The sequence below is a fragment of the Triticum aestivum genome, chromosome 1A, assembly GCF_018294505.1.
Source record: "Triticum aestivum cultivar Chinese Spring chromosome 1A, IWGSC CS RefSeq v2.1, whole genome shotgun sequence".
Classification (NCBI taxonomy): Eukaryota; Viridiplantae; Streptophyta; class Magnoliopsida; order Poales; family Poaceae; genus Triticum; species Triticum aestivum.
This window is the reverse complement of record NC_057794.1, coordinates 579,543,633-579,562,197: the sequence shown is the minus strand read 5'-3', so window position 1 is coordinate 579,562,197 and position 18,565 is coordinate 579,543,633. Positions and strand designations below refer to the sequence as shown.

Here is an 18,565-nt window from a genome sequence, read left to right as displayed (position 1 = left end):
CACGAAACTTCTTTCTCAAAGAAACGATTGCACGCGAATACGGCAGCTTGCCCCTAAGGTCGTGGCCATGCCGGGCACCCCGCCCTCTCCTGCCATCCAGCTCGCCGCACACCTCTCCTCCATTTCCCCATCTTCGTCACCCACCGCACGTGTCGAGCCCTCGCCGTCACCGTCGTCGTACAGGGCCTCAAAAACCACCGGATACCTCCGGGCGACCAGCTTCTCCCTTGCCGCCCCACGGCGCACCTTCCCCGACGTCGTCTTCGGCACCGCGCCGCTCTGGACAAGCAGTACCCGACCAACCCTCACCTTTCCCGCCTCCCACACCGACCGCCTTATGCCATCACAGAGACTCGTGTGGTCATCGCTGCGGCTTCCCTTCTGCAGCTCCGCGACGACGCACAATTGCTCCTTCGAAGACGTTGTCGTCGGCGCCGTGAAAGCGGCAATGCAGCCGCCTCTAAGGCGGTCTGGCGCTCTTTCGAGAGCTGCCGTCTCGATGTAGTGTGCGTGCACGCGGCTGTTGAGCGCCGTGACGACCACGTCGACGCTCCGGCCGACGACATACAGATACCGCTCTGGCCCGGTGACCACGCCGCGGTCGCCCGTGCGCACGAAGCGCGACCCCGCCCTCCCCGGCATCCTCCCGCAGAATGCCTCGTGGCTCGCCGACGGGTGGCCTAGGTACCCCGACGCGTTGCTCGGCGAGGAGACCCAGACCTCCCCCTCCGTGCCGTCCCTCACCGGCTCACCGGTCTTCTCGTCCACCACGACGATTTCGATCTCCGACGCCTCGTGCGCCCTGGACGATGGCAGCCTCGCCGACGGCAGAAGCTTCTTGAACGACGGGAGGCGGTCCACGCGCCCGCTGGTGCTCCGCCACGCCGTGGACACGAACGTGCAGTTCTCGGCGAGGCCGTACGACGGAGAGACCGACTCGGACCGCAGCCCGTGGCGGCCGAACTCTGCGACGAACTCGTCGACGCACGCCTTGTAGATCGGCTCGTTTATCAGGATCAGGTTCCGGAGGCTGCCGAGCTGCACCGGCCGCTGCAGTCCGTGCGCCGACGCCGAGCGCCCGCCGCCACGGCGGAGCACGAGCGGCAACGTGAACGACGGAACGGGCGTGCACGTCGCCTTGAACTCGGAGATGAGCTCGAGCCAAAGGCGCGGGCGCCGAAGGAAGGAGTCGGGCGAGGCCAGCACGCAGGTGGCGCCGGAGACAATGGTGAGGAGCAGGAACATGAGGCCGCAGTCGTGGTACTGCGGCAGCCACGAGACGATGGTGCTGCCGGGGCCCAGGTCGTAGGCCCGCCTCGCCGCCCGCACGTTGTGCGCCGCCGAGCCGGCGGTGACCACCACAGGCTTCGGGACGCCCGTGGCGCCGGACGTGTACTGGACCAGGTACGCGTCTCCCGCGCCGCAGCCCGCGTGGCCCGCCATGGCGCGCGGCAAACCAGCCTCTCGTTCGTCCAGCTCGTCCACGGACAGCCAGCGCAGGCCGCTCAGCGCTGCGGCGAGCCGGCTGGAGGCGACGGCGGTGACGTAGCGCGCGTCGGCGACGGCAGCGCTGGGCCTCGTCTGAGACACGGCGCGCAGGAGGTGCGCGTGCGCGGGGCCGGGCCTGGACGGGTCGGGCGGGATGACGGGCACCGCGGTGAGCCCGGCGCGCTGGCACGCGAAGAGGAGCTTGACGAGGCGGAGGCCGGGGGAGGCGAGCACGAGCACGGTGTCGCCGCGCCGGAGCGTGGCGAGGAGCCCGGACGCCATGCGGTCCACCGCAGCATTGAGCTCGGAGTACGTGATCGCCGTGTATGACATGGCGCCGGTGGCCGCGTCGTCGTCGGCCCAGAGGAAGGCCGGCTTGGCGGCGAACGCCGGCATCCTGGCCCACAGGGGCAGGTACCGGTGCACCGCCAGCTGGTCCGGGTAGCAGGGGTCGTAGTTCTCGGTCGCCATGGCCGCGCGTGCTACTGCCAGCTGCTATGTCTCCAGTGTCACTAACTTGTCTGTAACAACTCATGCAACGCAGCGGTACTTATAGTGCCACCCGACCCGCCATGGCGACGGCGACGGTGGCCAGCGCAGGCGATGTGTCAGCGGACGGCGACGTGGACGAAAACAAAGAGGGAGCTGGTTGGTGTCGCCTCATTGGGTGCATCCCGGCGGCGGCGGATATGTGAGGGCATATGCCGTGCAAGCTGTTTATTTTTGCCGCGCTCAACAGTCTCGTGATCGGGACCTGCACCGCGGCATGCACCAGTATGTCCTCCCACTCATCAGTGATCCCAATCTCTGTCGCCCGCAACAATGTCTGAATCCGTTGATGCCGAGGAGGATGTGAGAACGACCCCCGGAATTTGGGATCTGCACCGGCATATTCACGCTATCGCACTCACGGGAATGTATTTTGGGGAGGATGTAGCGATTGGGCGATATCGCTCGTGTTGATGCGACGATGACGCCGACGAGTCTATCCACCTCTACCCGGCGCAACCAGGGTGTTTCCTATTCAATTCTACGCTCGCTGCCTCCACACTTGTCCGTATTTTTATTTTTGTTTTTGTTTTTGTTTTTGCCTGAACACTTTTTAACACGGTACAAACACAACCGCTCATATATATACACGTATACACTCACCCTTATGAACGCACACACGCACACCCTTCTTTATGAGCACCACCTTCAAGAGACTGAGCCAGCATATCATCTTGAGATTTTACAAAGTCATTGTAGGCGCCTCATAGTCAACGGGAACGTTTCCTTCCCACTGAACGCGCATCGCTGAAAATTCTAAAATAAATCTAGAATAAATGCGAGCACCAGGATTTGAAACCCGATGGACCGAGGATACACTGTTCACCTAACCATCCAACCACAGGTTGGTTCGCTTTGCGAGAATACTTGTCCGTAACACGCACCTTAAGGTTTTCTCTAAATCTACTCCTTTTCTTGTCATTTTCCCTCCATTTTCTTCTCCAGTGTTTTTTCATTTTCTGTTTGACCAACTTTTCCCCTTTTGTGCTAGTTTTATTATTATTGGTGTTTGTCATTTTCACTTTGTATTGTTGGAAGGGGGTGGGGTTAAATACGCGATTTTCAAAAAAATGAACATAAATCCTAGTCGTGCATGAGTTTATTATAAATACCCCTTTTAAACATTAATACTTTTTTTCAAACATGAAATTTTTAACATAATATGAACGTTTTGTCAGTTCTACAATCATTTATATTTTTCGCTATTCTTATCTTTACTGATTTAGAAAAATATGTTAAATAAACGATTACTAAGATATTGGCCTTTCCCGTGGCCGGACTATATAGGAGCTTTGTAGGCATTTACATAGTAGGTTCCGATAAATTGAGTTATATCTGGCTTACTGCGCTTGCCCTAGTGGGCCAGCACAATAGAGTGATCTTGGGAAGGTTGTGTAGACCAATACGAATCAGTTTTAGAACCTTCCACGTGGTTTAATATTTTTTAAAATTTTGCATTGATTTTTTGTGTTTTATTTCCAACGGGTTTTTGCATTGGTTTCATGGTCTATTTTGGTTTCCCTTTTCCCTTTTTATTTTTTTAGTTTTAAAAATTTCAAGAAAAATACAGATTGAACATTTTCATATACATGTTAAAGATTTTCATATTCGCGTTAAACTTTTTCCGAACACATGTTGAACATTTTGTAGAATGCACATTGCACATTTTTTAACACAATGAAAAAAATTAAGCACACTTTTAAATACTTTGTTTTAAATGCAAACATTTTATTATGTATTGCAACATTTTAAAAAATTGCATTATGATTTTTTTTCCTAAAACAGTGCAAACGAATTTTCACATTTTGTGATCATTTTTTTAAATGTCATGAAACATATTTTTAAATGTGTAAACCTTTTTGAAAATTTCATGAGAATGGTATAAAATATTATTTTACAAATTATGCGAACACATACTTGAATTCTCATGAACATTTAAAAAATGTAATTATCATAGTTTCTAAATGCGTGAACACTTTTTAAATGTAACAGACTTTTTACACACTGAGCGGTGCCAACCAGCTGTTCTAGTGCAGGATGGGCGGCGGTCCAAGGCACAGGAAAAACATGGGACTAATATTGTATACATATGCCCATTCTATAGCATTAGGTTTTGATGCTTGCGTGTGGACTATATAAAAAAAACTAAACATCTTTTACCTCATTAGAAAAAGAAAATAAACATCTTACAAACTCTGGCCTGTCACTGTAGAGCATGGGTTGCTGAGATGTCCTTAATTCCTTTTTATTTTGTAAAAAAGCAGATCCGTTATAAAAGTTCACTAGAAGTACAAAAGCACTTCAAACACAATTCAAATTACATCGAGGTCTATGTCTCTAGACCACCAAACAACAACTACCGTCGCCGGAACAAGCTGCCAACCGGCCTTTATCGCTGATCCCCTACCAGAGCTGGCTTGACCTTATCGATAATAGTCAAGAAGTCTTCGTGCACGTGACCCAAAGGACAAGCAACCTAGAGCAGCAGTCGTCGTTGTTGAACCCTTAAATATATCTGAAGTAACTAACATCAAATTTCGACGTCACGCGCGCACAACGAGAAACCCAAACCTCATCGCCCTAAGGAGACAATAGAAATCTACGTCGGAGCTCCATCAACTACATCCAAATGGACGAAGTCGGGGAGTATTTGAGCTCGGAAGACAAACTCTATGAGGAAGCATCACCGCCATCTGTCCAAGTGTCGCACCTGCGAGGACCGAAAAACCCTAAACTAATCTACTAGCCAGAGTCAAGGCACTGATATTCCCCTCCCCGCCACTGGCCACCATAGCGGCAGGCAGAGGGAAGGTGAATCCACGGGCTCGCCATGGAAGCTTGCAGGGCAGAGTTTGCCCTATGTACGTTGATTTCCATGTACTTGGAAAGAACCTAATGGTGGCTGATGTTTCCTCTCAATTAATTCAATTTTGTTTCTGTCACTATTGGATCCAAGCACATGTAGCAAAATGTGTATTACTTAATTTGAAAATAAACAATATCTCTAGTTTTCTACAAGAAAATCATTTGTAAAAAATCTTCTACAATTTGAAAATAAACAATGTCTCCCTTAGACTCGTACACATGTATCAAACTAATTATGCATCCACCATTAGTATAGTCATCAAACATGAACGCTTGCTCACCTCCTCATTTGGGAACCGGCCTCTACACTTCCCTACTTTCAGTAACATACAAGGTCACACGTTTGCCTTCTTGGTAGAGAAAAGATACACTTGTACATATGCATGGTCTTAACATTGACAAAAACAATTCGTTCAAGTCTGCAGTTTACTTGAAAATGCAAAAGTTGGCCTCCATCAAAACCAAATTGCCTATGTCACATGGTTTCAAAAGACCCAGGTCACCAAGTCAGCAATATGCATGGCTGACTCCAAGCTAGGATAATAAGAATGATCACTTCGGGATTCTCTTTTGTGAGGCCCAATTTGCACACACTGAAGTCATTCAAATTTATCATAGTATAGGCAATGCGAAGGTAATTTTGAAAACTAGTTGCCCAGGCACCCATATTCCTCTCTTCTTTTCCCGTACATGTGTTTGCAAAATAAATGAATAATTCATGGATGCAACTCAGTTGTATATTTTTTTATCTATAAAAATTATTAAGAAAACAATTACTTGTTGTCATATGTATAAAAAGACAAAAAATTGTAAGGTGATGCCTATTTGGCTCAAGCACTATTACTTTATATCTTTCCTTTTTTTCTAGGTCCCATATGGTCATATTTTTGTATTAAATTTGTAAGTCCGCATGATGTAGCATGACTTTCATCCATGAATGATATTCTTTCACACTTTTTAAGGCTCGGAAAATTGGGAAAGGAAAGAGGGATAAGATATGCATGGGAAACTAGTTGCACCTATATATTATTACCCAAAATAATTAGTTAATGCTTAAATATTGATGGGTTAAGTTGATTTTGAGTGAGTTAAGGGGATGAGTGAATGACAATGTTACTTTTGGGGTGGAATTGCACACTCGTATGCACATTGCATACCAAAGTAGGAAAAAACCATAGTGCAGAAATTTCTTTGTGGATAAATTGAATCATTAATATTCCGCTAAGTACAAGGAAATAATTTTATTAGAAAACACATCAGACTTATAAAGAAATCTAGGCGCAGTTACAAAATGCATGGGATGTTGACTGATTGTTGAACCAAAAACATGAAAGAAATATATGACCACAAAGAAACCAATAAACAAGCAATGCCAACAATTCGATAACATATCTCTCGTAGATATTTTTTTACTCTATCATTATCCCTTCAACTTAACTACACCTAAAAATCATGCACTCTAGAAATATTTATCAACTTTAGCACTCTTTGTCATGGTATTGAAGGATACTAACATACAAACAAACAAATACATATGCATTGAATTCATCTAAGTTCCACAATTTACATTCTAAAGACATGTAATTTTTTCTTTTCCATTTTTTTCACTAATATAGAATAATTTGGTTTGACCAAAAAATATTAAGAACAGTGTCTCAAAATCAATAAATAAGCTGACACCACTTTTCTTTGCAATATATGTTTAAATTTATTGAAATAGTTTCTTCTAAAATTGATAACATAATAAAATATGTCTAATTGTATTGGAATATATTTAGCTATACTGTTATCTGGTTAATTGCAGTAGTATAATAGAAAATGATGCTAGTTAAGATTGTATGTCGAGAGAGTGAATTATAAAAAGGTATAAAATTTTAGTTTAAATAAGTGATAAAAGTCTTATTCAAGTCTAGAGATGGTGGACGGAGAATTGGCAGTGGATAATGTCAATCACCGCAGCGTCATCAAGAAGAAGTTACTATGGATTTCCCAATAATGTGTTCTGAAATATTTTTGGTACACGCACTAACACTAGAACAATATTGATGGATTTGGTGTACAACACTCGATGAAAATGAAATCCTCGACAAAGTGAAGATCTTCTCTCAAATAGTGAATATATAATGAGGATTTAACTCATAAAACTGTATGATTAATTGTACTAAGTTTTGAGTCTCATAATTCCTACACGTTGGGTAACGCCACAAGCTCCTTTGTATTTTTCTTTGTTGGTTTTAATTGTTCTTTCCTAGATCTGGATTTATTCCTCAATGCATATCACTCATATATGTTTTTCTCTCTGAGTGAAAATGTTTAAGACCCTACCTTTTCAATTCTTGCTCATCCATTATATGCTTTTCTCTCGTGAGTACGTAATTTGAAACTTTACGCATTTCACTCTGGCATCATTGGCTATGGTGAAAATGCGCACCGAAGAAAAATCCAATTTGGCGAAAGACCCCAAAATTTTTGAGATTTTCCCGCTCAAACAAAGAGACCTAATTATTTCTTGGATAACACATGTCGATGTTTATTTGCCAATAGATCTCATCCGTTGAATCCAAAGAGTATGTGGTTTTCAACCATTAATTTTCTCTCGTGATGATTGAATTATTCCTTCCACTATATAAAGATCTCATTGTCCTTCTCGAGACGGTTCTGACTCTTCATGAAGTCCCTTGCCTCCGAAACCCTCGAGCGTCGCCGCTCTGCATTCGACTCCAATGAACGTCGTTGCTGACCAACTGCCGTTGCAACCTCGCCTTCGTCCTTCCCCACAGTCGTAGTTCTTATTTTTTGATGTGTCGTCGTAGCACAAAATCATCGCGCGCGTTAGGAATGATCTCGGCTAAACTCGTTCTTCCGTTCTATTATATTTCGAGTTCATCCCGGTTAATTTCTCTTGATTTTAAATGTCTTCGTAGATCCATAGGACTTAGGAGTTTATTGTGCATGGTTTGTAGCATGCTCCTCGTGCACAGGGAGTATATTTGTTTTTATTATTTCTCTTGTATGAAGAAAATGCGTAGATTCTGTATTAGTGCAAATCCTTTGATCTACACTAGTATAGAACCACTCGACAATTTTTAGCCTTTGAGCATTCTATATTTTAGTGCAAATCCTTTGATCTATAGTTGTCTGTGATGCCACTTCGTCTATCTCAAGACATTGTGTGATGCATTTTGAGCTTTCTTTTTGATAAAAAAATGTGAGAAATAAATTCCCGAAAAGAATGTCCATGTACTACCTCCATCCGTGTTTACTGGTCCCCTTCGTATTTTGTGCCCAACTTGAACCGTAGATTTAACTAACAAATTATAAGTTGTATGTCACAAGGCTTATATTGTTGAATCCATATTTGAAAGAGGTTTCCGATGATACTATTTTTAGGGTATATAACTTATTTTGTGGTAGTTAAATCAAATATCAAAGTTTGATCCAAACTACAAGGGGGGTTAATAAACCAGGACCGAGGTAGTACTGTCAAAGCTATGTATGGCAAACAGCATGGTGCTTCATCAGATTCCTTGTGATAAGTAATTTCCATGTGTGTAGTTACACGTGTGAAGTTATAGCATGCTCCCAAGCAGTATCTTTGCTTGACTTAGTGCAGATCACAAAAGAACCCTTTCTATCACCCCGACAAGCCTACACTTGAAAATGAAGTAGTAGAAAAAACTGCCCTTTTGTGTGTTTGGTCTAGCAAGGCCTATGAGCAAGCATTCTGCATGACATAGTCCACAACAAAACTTGAAATCAAACATTTGATTCCCGCATTTCTTCCCCTTTTGGAACACATACATTATATATTTCTGGGTGATCTTTTCATCAAACTTCTTTTCTTTTCAAAATGGCAGGTTTCCGACATTCATTAATAAGAAAACACTTATCCAGTTAATTAAGAAAAATTGAGCGAAAAGCAGATTGGCCAGTTAAATATGAAAATAAGGCAAAAAAAACCATCACAACCGCTGAGTAGCGCCCATAAGATATTCCACACACAACACTCCAAAGAGGGCCTCACCGAGACAGCACACCGGTGTCATCATCATCACTCCTCCCCTAGAGGTGTCATCGCTCTCCCTAAACCCTGAGCAAATAAATCCAGCTATGTAGTAGGCGATTGTCGACTCAACCGACACTAGAGGGGTCGTGTGGTGTTGAATGAAGATCCGCGCCAGAACTTAGCCCCTGCGACCAGACAGCGCAACTCTGACTCTGAGGCAGAACTGCGAAGGAGAACTAGGCACAACTGGCGCTGCAAAAGATCACCGAAAGAACCATGTGCTAACCTTCATCGTACGCAACTGGGACATGCCATTGTAACTACCTCAACCATTGTTGTGTCTCCGACATCGCTTCCCCATCATCATTACCATAGAAGTCTTGATTCCAACACAGATGTTGAGAGCAACCTTGTCGCCCACACGACACAAGGTCAACGCGCTCAAGGCCGTCGAAATCTCAGGGCCGCCGCCCCGACTTTCATCTACCACGCTGCGCCATGTGCAGCCCACCAACACCACCTTTTGGGGTCGCCATCCCGACATGTCACCGCTCGCTCTCGAGTTGCAATGCCGCACGACCCGAATGCTCGCAGCCCACGCTGCTCAGGGCAACTTCAGGCAGACCATGATTGCCGCATCACTTCCGGGGCTGCTGCCCCGACATATCGTCCAACTGTCCCCACTAGGGCGCGATGGCCGAGCCGTCAACCCTGCTACCCACACACCCCAAGATTGTCACCCAAGCAATGGGACAACAACCCTTCCTCATGGGGCTATCGACGCACCACTACCCTGAGACCGTCGTCTCAGCTTACAACAAAGATCCCAGAGTTGTTGCCCCTTCATACATCTCCTAGAAGGTGGAACTCCACACAACAGCCAAAAAATGACCCTCCAAAGCAATGCCTCCGAGGAGCTCACGACGTAGATGCCTCTGCCGCCCACTGCAGGAAGCTGGAGTATGGGTTTTCACCCGGAGATCCTAGCATGGAAAGGTAAAGTAGCTCTGAGATAGCGCCTCCAAGGAGAAAACGCAGCCCGTAGATGCCACTGTTGCTAGAAGGCTTTCGCTTGAGTTCCACCTCTCCCGGAAATGTGCATGCGGTTTGATACATCTCCAACGTATCTATAATTCATGAAGTATTCATGCCATATTTACCTAAGTTCTACATGGTTTTGGTGCACTTTTATATGATTTTTATGGACTAACCTATTGACATAGTGCCCGGTGCTAGTTCCTTATTTTTGGCTATTTTTTGTTTCGGAGAAAATCCATACCAAATGATGTCCAAATGCCACAAAAATTTACGTGATTTTTATGGAAAATAAGAGACCCCCGGGGCCTGGGAGGTGGACCATATGAAGTCCAGGGGAGCGACAAGATCAAGGGGCGCGCCCCCTGAGCTCATCGGTCCCTCGTGGGCCCCCTGACGTGAAACTGATGCTAAAAAACCCTATAAATCGGGAAATTCCTAGAAAGAAACCTAGAACTTCCACGCCACCGCCGCAAGCCTCTGTTCTGAAGTGATCTCATCTGGAGCCCTTTTCCAGCACCCTGTCGGAGGGGGAAATTATCACGGGAGGCCATCTTCATCATCCCGGTGGTCTCCATGACGAGGAGGGAGTAGTTCACCCTCAGGGCTGAGGGTATGTATCAGTAGCTATGTGTTTGATCTCTATCTCTCGTGTTCTTGATTTGACACGATCTTGATGTATCATGAGCTTTGTTAATATAGTGGGATCGTATGGTTTTTCCCCTCTCTATCCTTGTTGTGATGAACTGAGTCCTCTTTGAGGTTTCATTATGTTGGATTGAATATTGGATTTGAGATCAATTGATGTATGTCTCGCATGTGGATACCCATGGTGACAATGGGGTATTCTATTGAGTCACTTGATATATGTTTTGGTACTCAACTTGCGGATTATTGAGGTGACATTGGGGTAGTCTAGGCACATAGGTTGATACACATTTTCGTTCTACTTTCACCGGTAGGAACTTTGGAGTGATTCTTTGTCGTGCGCTGAGGTATTGTTATATGACTCAATTATGTTAGCGTTGTTGAGAAAATGCACTAGTGAAAGTATGAACCCTAGGGCTTGTTTCTAAGCATTGCAATACCATTTGTGCTCACTTTTGTTATTTGCTACCTTGTTGTTTTTTTATTTCAGACTACACAAACCTATATCTACTATCCATACTACACTTGTATCACCATCTCTTCACCGAACTAGTGCACTTATACAATTTACCATTGTATTGGTTGTGTTGGGGACACAAAAGATTTCTTACATTTGATTGCAGGGTTGTTTGAGAGAGATCATCTTCATCCTACGCTTCCCATGGATTGTAAAACCTTAGGTCATCCACTTGAGGGAAATTTGCTACTGTCCTACAAAACTCTGCGCTTGGAGGCCCAACAGAGCCTACAAGAATAATGTTGCTTAGTATACATCACGGTTCCAGAGCACCATGGGCACCGAAGACCATCCCGAGCCAAGATGTTGTGCAGCGCATCCCATCACTAGCCACCATACCCCCACCTCACGAGGATCCAGTATAGCTCATCATGCCATGGGAAAACCACGCTTGCCAGGGTCAGAACCGAGAACAAAGTGCCAAGCCCACCCTCCCTGGCCACTGACTGCCTCGTCCCTGACATCGTAGCCATCAATAAAGGGGGCATTTCCCCTGCATCCTTGCAGCCAGCTCGCCGCATCGTGAAGCGTCACCACCACTAACCACCTAGGCACTACAAAACTTCGGACCGCCTAGCGGGATGAGGGAGCAATCTCCCTTCGCCAAGGAAGTGCACCTAGTGTCGAGCCGGTTCATGAGGCTCCTGTTGAGCCCCATAAACCAGCACCACCAGGGCAAAGGAAGGCCTCACCGTCGCATGTGCCGCCTAGGCTTTGTGTAACGCCCCAAGACCGGAGCTTCAGATACCTTCCTTGGGTTCCGAGTTTCGTTGGTGTTTTGTTTGGTTCGTTGCATTCATCATTGCATAATGTGCATTGCATCATGTCATCATGCAACCCGTTTTAAAAACTCAACTAAATTAAATGGCATGGATCTCCGATTCCATTTAAATCGAGAGAAGAGTGACTTCTCTTTATAACATATCCTCCCGATAGTAGGGAGCTATATTAAATATTTCTTTAATTTGAAATTCACCATAACACACTTGGAATTTAATTCCCATGCCTTTTTCCCGCTTCAAGTTTGGTCCTCAAACTTTGCCCATATTTTCTTTCATCGCTTTCCCGATCTCCACAAAAATTCCGAACATTTTTGGACTCTCCAAAAATGTTTTTCTAATTTAAACTTATTTGAATCGCATTCAAATGTGTTTGAATGCAATCCTTTCAAGCAGTGCCAAATGCACTTTCTCGGAATGAACTCATTTTTATGATTCCGGGAGATTTAACCGCATGCCCAAATTCTTTCTCTAACCCCTCCTTTTCTTTTCTTTCTTATCTTGTTTTGTTTTATTTTTTTAGAGTGAGAGGGAAAGAGAGCCTAACCGGCCTCTGGGGCCTAACCCACCTCGCAGCCATGCACTCCTCAGCCCACCAAGGCCCATCCAGTGCCGGCCCACTCCCTAACCTAACCCTAGCTATCCTTTGATCGGTCTCCTCTGTCCTCTCCCGATTCCCTCTCCCTCCGCCGCCAGGAGACCCACGCCTCGCACCCCTGGCGTGCTCGATCCAACCTCCTCTCTCTTCGATCTCCCTCTAGCGCTGCCTCAGTCTCCCTCGTTTCCTCCCAACGCCGCCGCCGCGTGCACACACACACACACACCCGCATAGCACCCCGCAGCCAGCGCCAGGAGCTCGCCTCCCCTTCGCCATGGCCTCACAGCCCGATCCCCATGGCGCCATGGTCGCCGCCAAGCTCTGCGCGCCAAGCCCTGCCCGACCTCCTCCTACGCCGTCGCCTCGCCATGGAGCAGCTTCGCTCGGACCCCTTCTGCATCGTGCCCATGCCGCCGCGCCAAGTTCCCGCCGATGCCGCTGCAAGTCCCGTGGTCGTCGCCCCTGCATCGCGCCTCAAGCCACCGCCGCCTCCTACTGTGTTCTTCCCTCACCGGAGCCGCGTCAAGTCACAGCGCTGCCCTGCTTCCTCCCTACACCTCTAGGCGCCGCCCCCGCAGCCCTCTCCATCGAGCAGGATCAGGAGCGCCACGAGGACGCCCGCCTCGACCGCGCCTGGGCTGCGTTCTCGCCCTTGCTGCTTGCCCACGGACCACGCGGTCTGATGCCGGCCTCGCCAAGGCCCAGCTTCGCCAGCTCCTCCGGCCCAGCTCCCGCTGACCTCCTCAAGTTCACGACCTAGGACCTGAGACCCGTTGCCTTCGCTGCTAATTTTTCGTGGACGTCAAGTACCAGTACCACGACCCTGGATGGCTGTGAGTCGTGTACCTCTACAGCTAGTGTGCTTTGCGTCAAGTCCGACTGCGACATAAACGACTACGCGATGACCCTAAAGGACTTGAAGTCACCAAGCACCTCTCCGAACGAACGGGAACGACTACCGTCGCCAAGATCGAGAGTACCTCTACGAAAATGCCAAGTATCCCTTCATGTCAACAAGACCTGCAAGTCGGATCCCGAACGATCGATGACTCGTGGACCATGTACAACTACCGCCGCCTTGGGTTTTGTCAAGTTCCTCACTATGATTATGAACGTCTATGAACCGTGTACAACTACCGTTGCCTGAAGAACCGTGGGTCACAAGACTCGTGTGCGACTATCGCGAGTACCTCTACTGTCATCGTGTACCACTACTTCCACTACCGTCGTCGTGGACCCGACAAGTTCGTGAGTACAACTACTTCATCTACGAACTCAAATCGATCTGCTTCGGGACGCACGCTTCGAAGGTATAACCCGAGACGACGGCCGTGAACGTTTGTTGTGTGTTGTATGAGATGAACCCCACGTTTGCACCGTGTCTGAAATTGTCGCTTGCATGGTCCTCCTCGTTGCCATGCCCTCCACCCGTGGGAACCTGGTAACCGGGATCACCCCATCATCTTGCATGACACGCTCTCGTCACATTTCCTTTTGCACCGGCATCTCAAACGAGTACCGGAACCAGAACGTTGCCGTGGCACCGTTACCGTTATCGTTGCCGTGGCACCCCTTTCCTTCCACCACGGTGACAAATGCTTCATAATAATGCTCTTGTCAACTTTTAATAATAATTTCATAAACTTGTTCATGGCATCCGCATCATGATAACAACAATTAAAGTGTTTAAATTGTTGTTGCACCAAATTGATAAATGCATATGGGGATCTACCGGAATTGTTGTTTGTTGTTCCGGCCTCTTTTAAACTTGCCTAATTAGGTAGTTTTATTATGCTTCTCCTCTTGCCATGTTTAACAACATTTAATATTGTTGAGTACCTAAATGAGAGAGAACTAAATAAGTCATGTGGTGTTTTCTTCAATATGCAACTCGTTGCATATTGAGCTCCGCTTAATTTGTAGTTTTGTTTGCGCATTTTGCCATGCCATGCTTCATTAAACCGGACATGCATCATACTTGGTTGTGCATCATGCCATGTTGATGTGATGGTTGTTTACCATGTTGTTTGCTTCTTTCCGGTGTTGCTTCTTCGGGTTAGTTCCGATAACGTCGCGTTTGTGAGGACCCGTTCGACTACGCCCGTTTGTCTTCTTCGTGGACTCGTTCTTCTTCCTTGCGGGATTTCAGCCAAGATGACCATACCCTCGAAATCACTTCTATCTTTACTTGCTAGATGCTCGCTCTTTTGCTATGCCTATGCTACGATACCTACCACTTGCTTATCATGCCTCCCATATTGTTGAACCAAGCATCTAACCCACCTTGTCCTAGCAAACCGTTGTTTGGCTATGTTACCGCTTTGCTCAGCCCCTCTTATAGCGTTGTTAGTTGCAGGTGAAGATTGAAGTTTGTTCCTTGTTGGAACATGGAGATGCTGTTCCTTGTTGGAACATGTTTACTTGTTGGGATATCACAATATCTCTTATTTAATTAATGCATCTATATACTTGGTAAAGGGTGGAAGGCTCGGCCTTATGCCTGGTGTTTTGTTCCACTCTTGCCGCCCTAGTTTCCGTCATATCGGTGTTATGTTCCCGGATTTTGCGTTCCTTACGCGGTTGGGTTATAATGGGAACCCCTTGACGGTTCGTCTTGAATAAAACTCCTCCAGCATGGCCCAACATTGGTTTTACCATTCGCCACCTAGCCTTTTCTTTCCCTTGGGTTCTGCAGACTCAAGGGTCATTTTTATTTTAAACCCCCGGGCCAGTGCTCCTCTGAGTGTTGGTCCAAACTGAGCGATGTCCGGAGCTACCAGGGGCAACTCTGGGCTGACCCACCCGACGTCTAGCTCATCCGGTGTGCCCTGAGAACGAGATATGTGCAGCTCCTATCGGGATTTGTCGGCACATCTGGGTGGCTTTGCTGGTCTTGTTTTACCATTGTCGAAATGTCTTGTAACCGGGATTCCGAGCCTGATCGGGTCTTCCTGCTAGAAGGAATATCCTTCGTTGACCGTGAGAGCTTGTTATGGGCTAAGTTGGGACACCCCTGCAGGGATTTGAACTTTCGAAAGCCGTGCCCGTGGTTATGGGCAGATGGGAATTTGTTAATGTCCGGTTGTAGAAAACCTTAAGTTGACCTTAATTAAAATACATCAACCGCGTGTGTGACCGTGATGGTCTCTTTCGGCGGAGTCCGGGAAGTGAACACGGTGTTGGAGTAATGTTTGACGTAGGTTGTTTTAGGATCACTTCTTGATCATAGTTGCTCGTTCGTGCTTTACCTTCTCTTCTCGCTCTCATTTGCGTATGTTAGCCACCATATATGCTAGTCGCTTGCTGCAGCTTCACCTCATACCTTTTACCCTTCCTATAAGCTTAAATAGTCTTGATCGCGAGGGTGTGAGATTGCTGAGTCCCCGTGACTCACAGATACTTTCAAAACCAGTTTGCAGGTGCCGATATTACCGAGCAGGTGACGCAACCAAGCTCAAGGAGGAGCTCGATGAAGATCTTGTCCTTTATGTTGTTCCGTTTCTAGTTGATCAGTAGTGGAGCCCGGTCGGGACGATCGGGATCTGTGTAGATTTTGGGGTAGTCTTCTTTTATTTTGGTTCCGTAGTCGGACCTTGATTGTATCTGGTTGATGTAATGCTTTATTCATGTATTTGTGTGAAGTGGCGATTGTAAGCCAACTATGTATCTTTTTCCCTTATGTATTACATGGGTAGTGTGAAAATTACCTCACTTGCGACATTGCTTTCAATGCGGTTATGCCTCTAAGTCGTGCTTCGACACATGGGAGATATAGCCGCATCGAGGGCGTTACACTTTGCCTAGACGGCACCCTCCAGCGGTGGTGAGGGGATGACCAAGGCAGGGAGGTCGGGGGCGCCCCGGTGCGGCCGACGAGGTCGCACTGGAGCGAGCTGGGCTGGAGGTCAGGCGTGGAGGAGGTGGATGGCGGCTGCTGCTGCTGCGACCCCGGTGACAATGTGGCTGGAATTCAGGAAGGGTGGAGAGGGTTCTGGATCTGCCCTCTGTTGTGGAGAGGGTGGTTGGATACGGGAGATCAAGCGGCAACATCGACAAGGAGAGTCTCCTCCCAGGCAGACAGATTCATTCATTTCTTCGCTTCCAGCAAACTAAAAACACACTTGCTATTTTCTCAAAAACTAGACCTCCTTTCGACATGGTTCATATCTTGGTTTCATAATACGATCACCACATAAATAAGATACTTTGTCAACCGCTAGTGCAGCATGATAGTCGTAATCATATAGTAGTAGACAAAGCTCAACAATTTATCTAATTATACACTCAAACTATTCAAACTATTGACAACCCATGTGGCCAAACATTTCTATGCCAAACTGACAATGATTCAACTAAACTGTTTGCAACCCAAGCCCTCAAGATTGTATGGTATTACAACATTTATGGTCTCCAAATACAACTACTATTATACTTTACCATGTGATTCAACAGTTCAAGTACAACATAAATTGTAGAGAGAAGTCCATATTACAACCCTGAACTGTCATCAAAATCTAAGTTTCAACACTGAACTCTGAAACCAACTAAAAATCAACCCTGGACTATCAAAACTGTCTAAGATTCAACCTTGAACCCGCTTTGACTAAGTTGACCTGGTTTTGACCCTTTGACCGCACAACCAGCATCCTAGTCAGCTGCCACATCAGCGAGGACTGGTCAAAATTGACCTGGGGCCCCACATGTCACTTTCACATTCATTTAAAATAGTGTTGTTTAGCATAGGGCTCACCGGGGCTGGCCCACCTCTCAGCCTGACCAGCAATTTTGGGTGCATGCGCGCGCCAGCACGGCGGCTCTGGCTCGGCGGCGCACGAGAGCATGCTGTAGCGAGCTATGGCAGTTGTGTGCACGCACTGGTGCTGGCTAGAGCTGCACCACGCTCGACATGGACGCAGGGAACTCGCGCAGCAGCCGGGGAGTACGCTGGTGACGGCTAACAACGGCGGCGGTTGGCGGAGTCAGATGGCAGGGAGCTTTGGGGAGCGAGGCGACTGGGGAAGAGCATGAGAAGGTGAATCAGCTCACCAGCAGCACGTACGCGTGCTCCGGAGAGGCGGGGAAGCATGGGAGTGAGACCACAGTTACCGACGGCGAATGCCAGAGCGGGTAGTCGTGGGCAAGATGGCTCAGAAATGAACGGCTCGAGGAGGAGGACGTGCACATCTTTAGGAGCACTCAGGGACTAGAGAAGGCCAAGGGAGGGGCCAGAGGAAGAACAAACTCGGCGATGGCAATTTGGCGCCTTCCGGGGCGATTAATTTGGCAGGAGGACACATTGCAGCTAGGCGGTGCTCCTGGATTTGGTCTGGACACTCGGAGAGGTGGTTGGCCAGGACGACGAGCGAAGTTGTGCTGGAAGCGCGCCCTGGATGCGTGGTGAAAGAGGGGTAGGGGAGGGGAGGGAATGAGATAAGAGAGAGGGGCATGGGGTCGGTACAGTGGCATCATCAATATTCGCACCAACGTCGCGGAGCTCGTCAGCGAGAGTCTTGAGGCGGCGACAATAATCATCCATGGAGGAATCATCTTGATGACACCCGAAAAACTCTTGTTGCAAAAAAACGCGTTGTTGGAGACGATTGTCGGTGAAGAGTCCGTTAAGCTTGGTCCAGATGGCGTGGGCATCATCACCATCGCTCACGACCGTGTGAAACATATCCAGCAAGATGGTGAGATAAAACCACCAAATGAGCGTGCTGTTGATGGCGGACCACTCGTGATCAGCGGGCACGAGGCTCGAATCAACAGAACCATCCACATGATCGAGTAGGTTGTACTCACGGAACACAAGGGAGAAGTAAGTCCTCCATGTGTAGTAGGTGGACACGGCTTGATCAAGATGAACTGGGACCCGACCATAGATGTTTAGGTCACGTACTTCGGCGGCGGCGGGCGGGTCGGCACCAGTGAACGGGTTGCTGGCTCCAGACAACAAGGAGTGGGAGGACATGGTGGCAGTGGGCTATGGTTTGGATGGCGAGAGGGAGGACGCGGCGGCGTGGGAAGAAGGGAACCCGACGGCGGGAGAGGAAGGCGATAGCGGCGTAGAGTGAAGGTCG

At 47.6% G+C, this 18,565-nt stretch overlaps 1 protein-coding gene across 1 annotated transcript; it reads right to left on the bottom strand.

The window, feature by feature from the left end:
- Nucleotides 1-10: 10 nt before the first annotated feature.
- On the bottom strand, nucleotides 11-1,959 carry LOC123069596 (long-chain-fatty-acid--AMP ligase FadD26-like). Its single transcript, XM_044492483.1, has one exon. It carries the CDS (start codon nucleotides 1,957-1,959, stop codon nucleotides 16-18), a length of 1,944 nt encoding a protein of 647 aa, XP_044348418.1. The 3' UTR covers nucleotides 11-15.
- Between the last annotated feature and the right edge of the window lie 16,606 nt (nucleotides 1,960-18,565).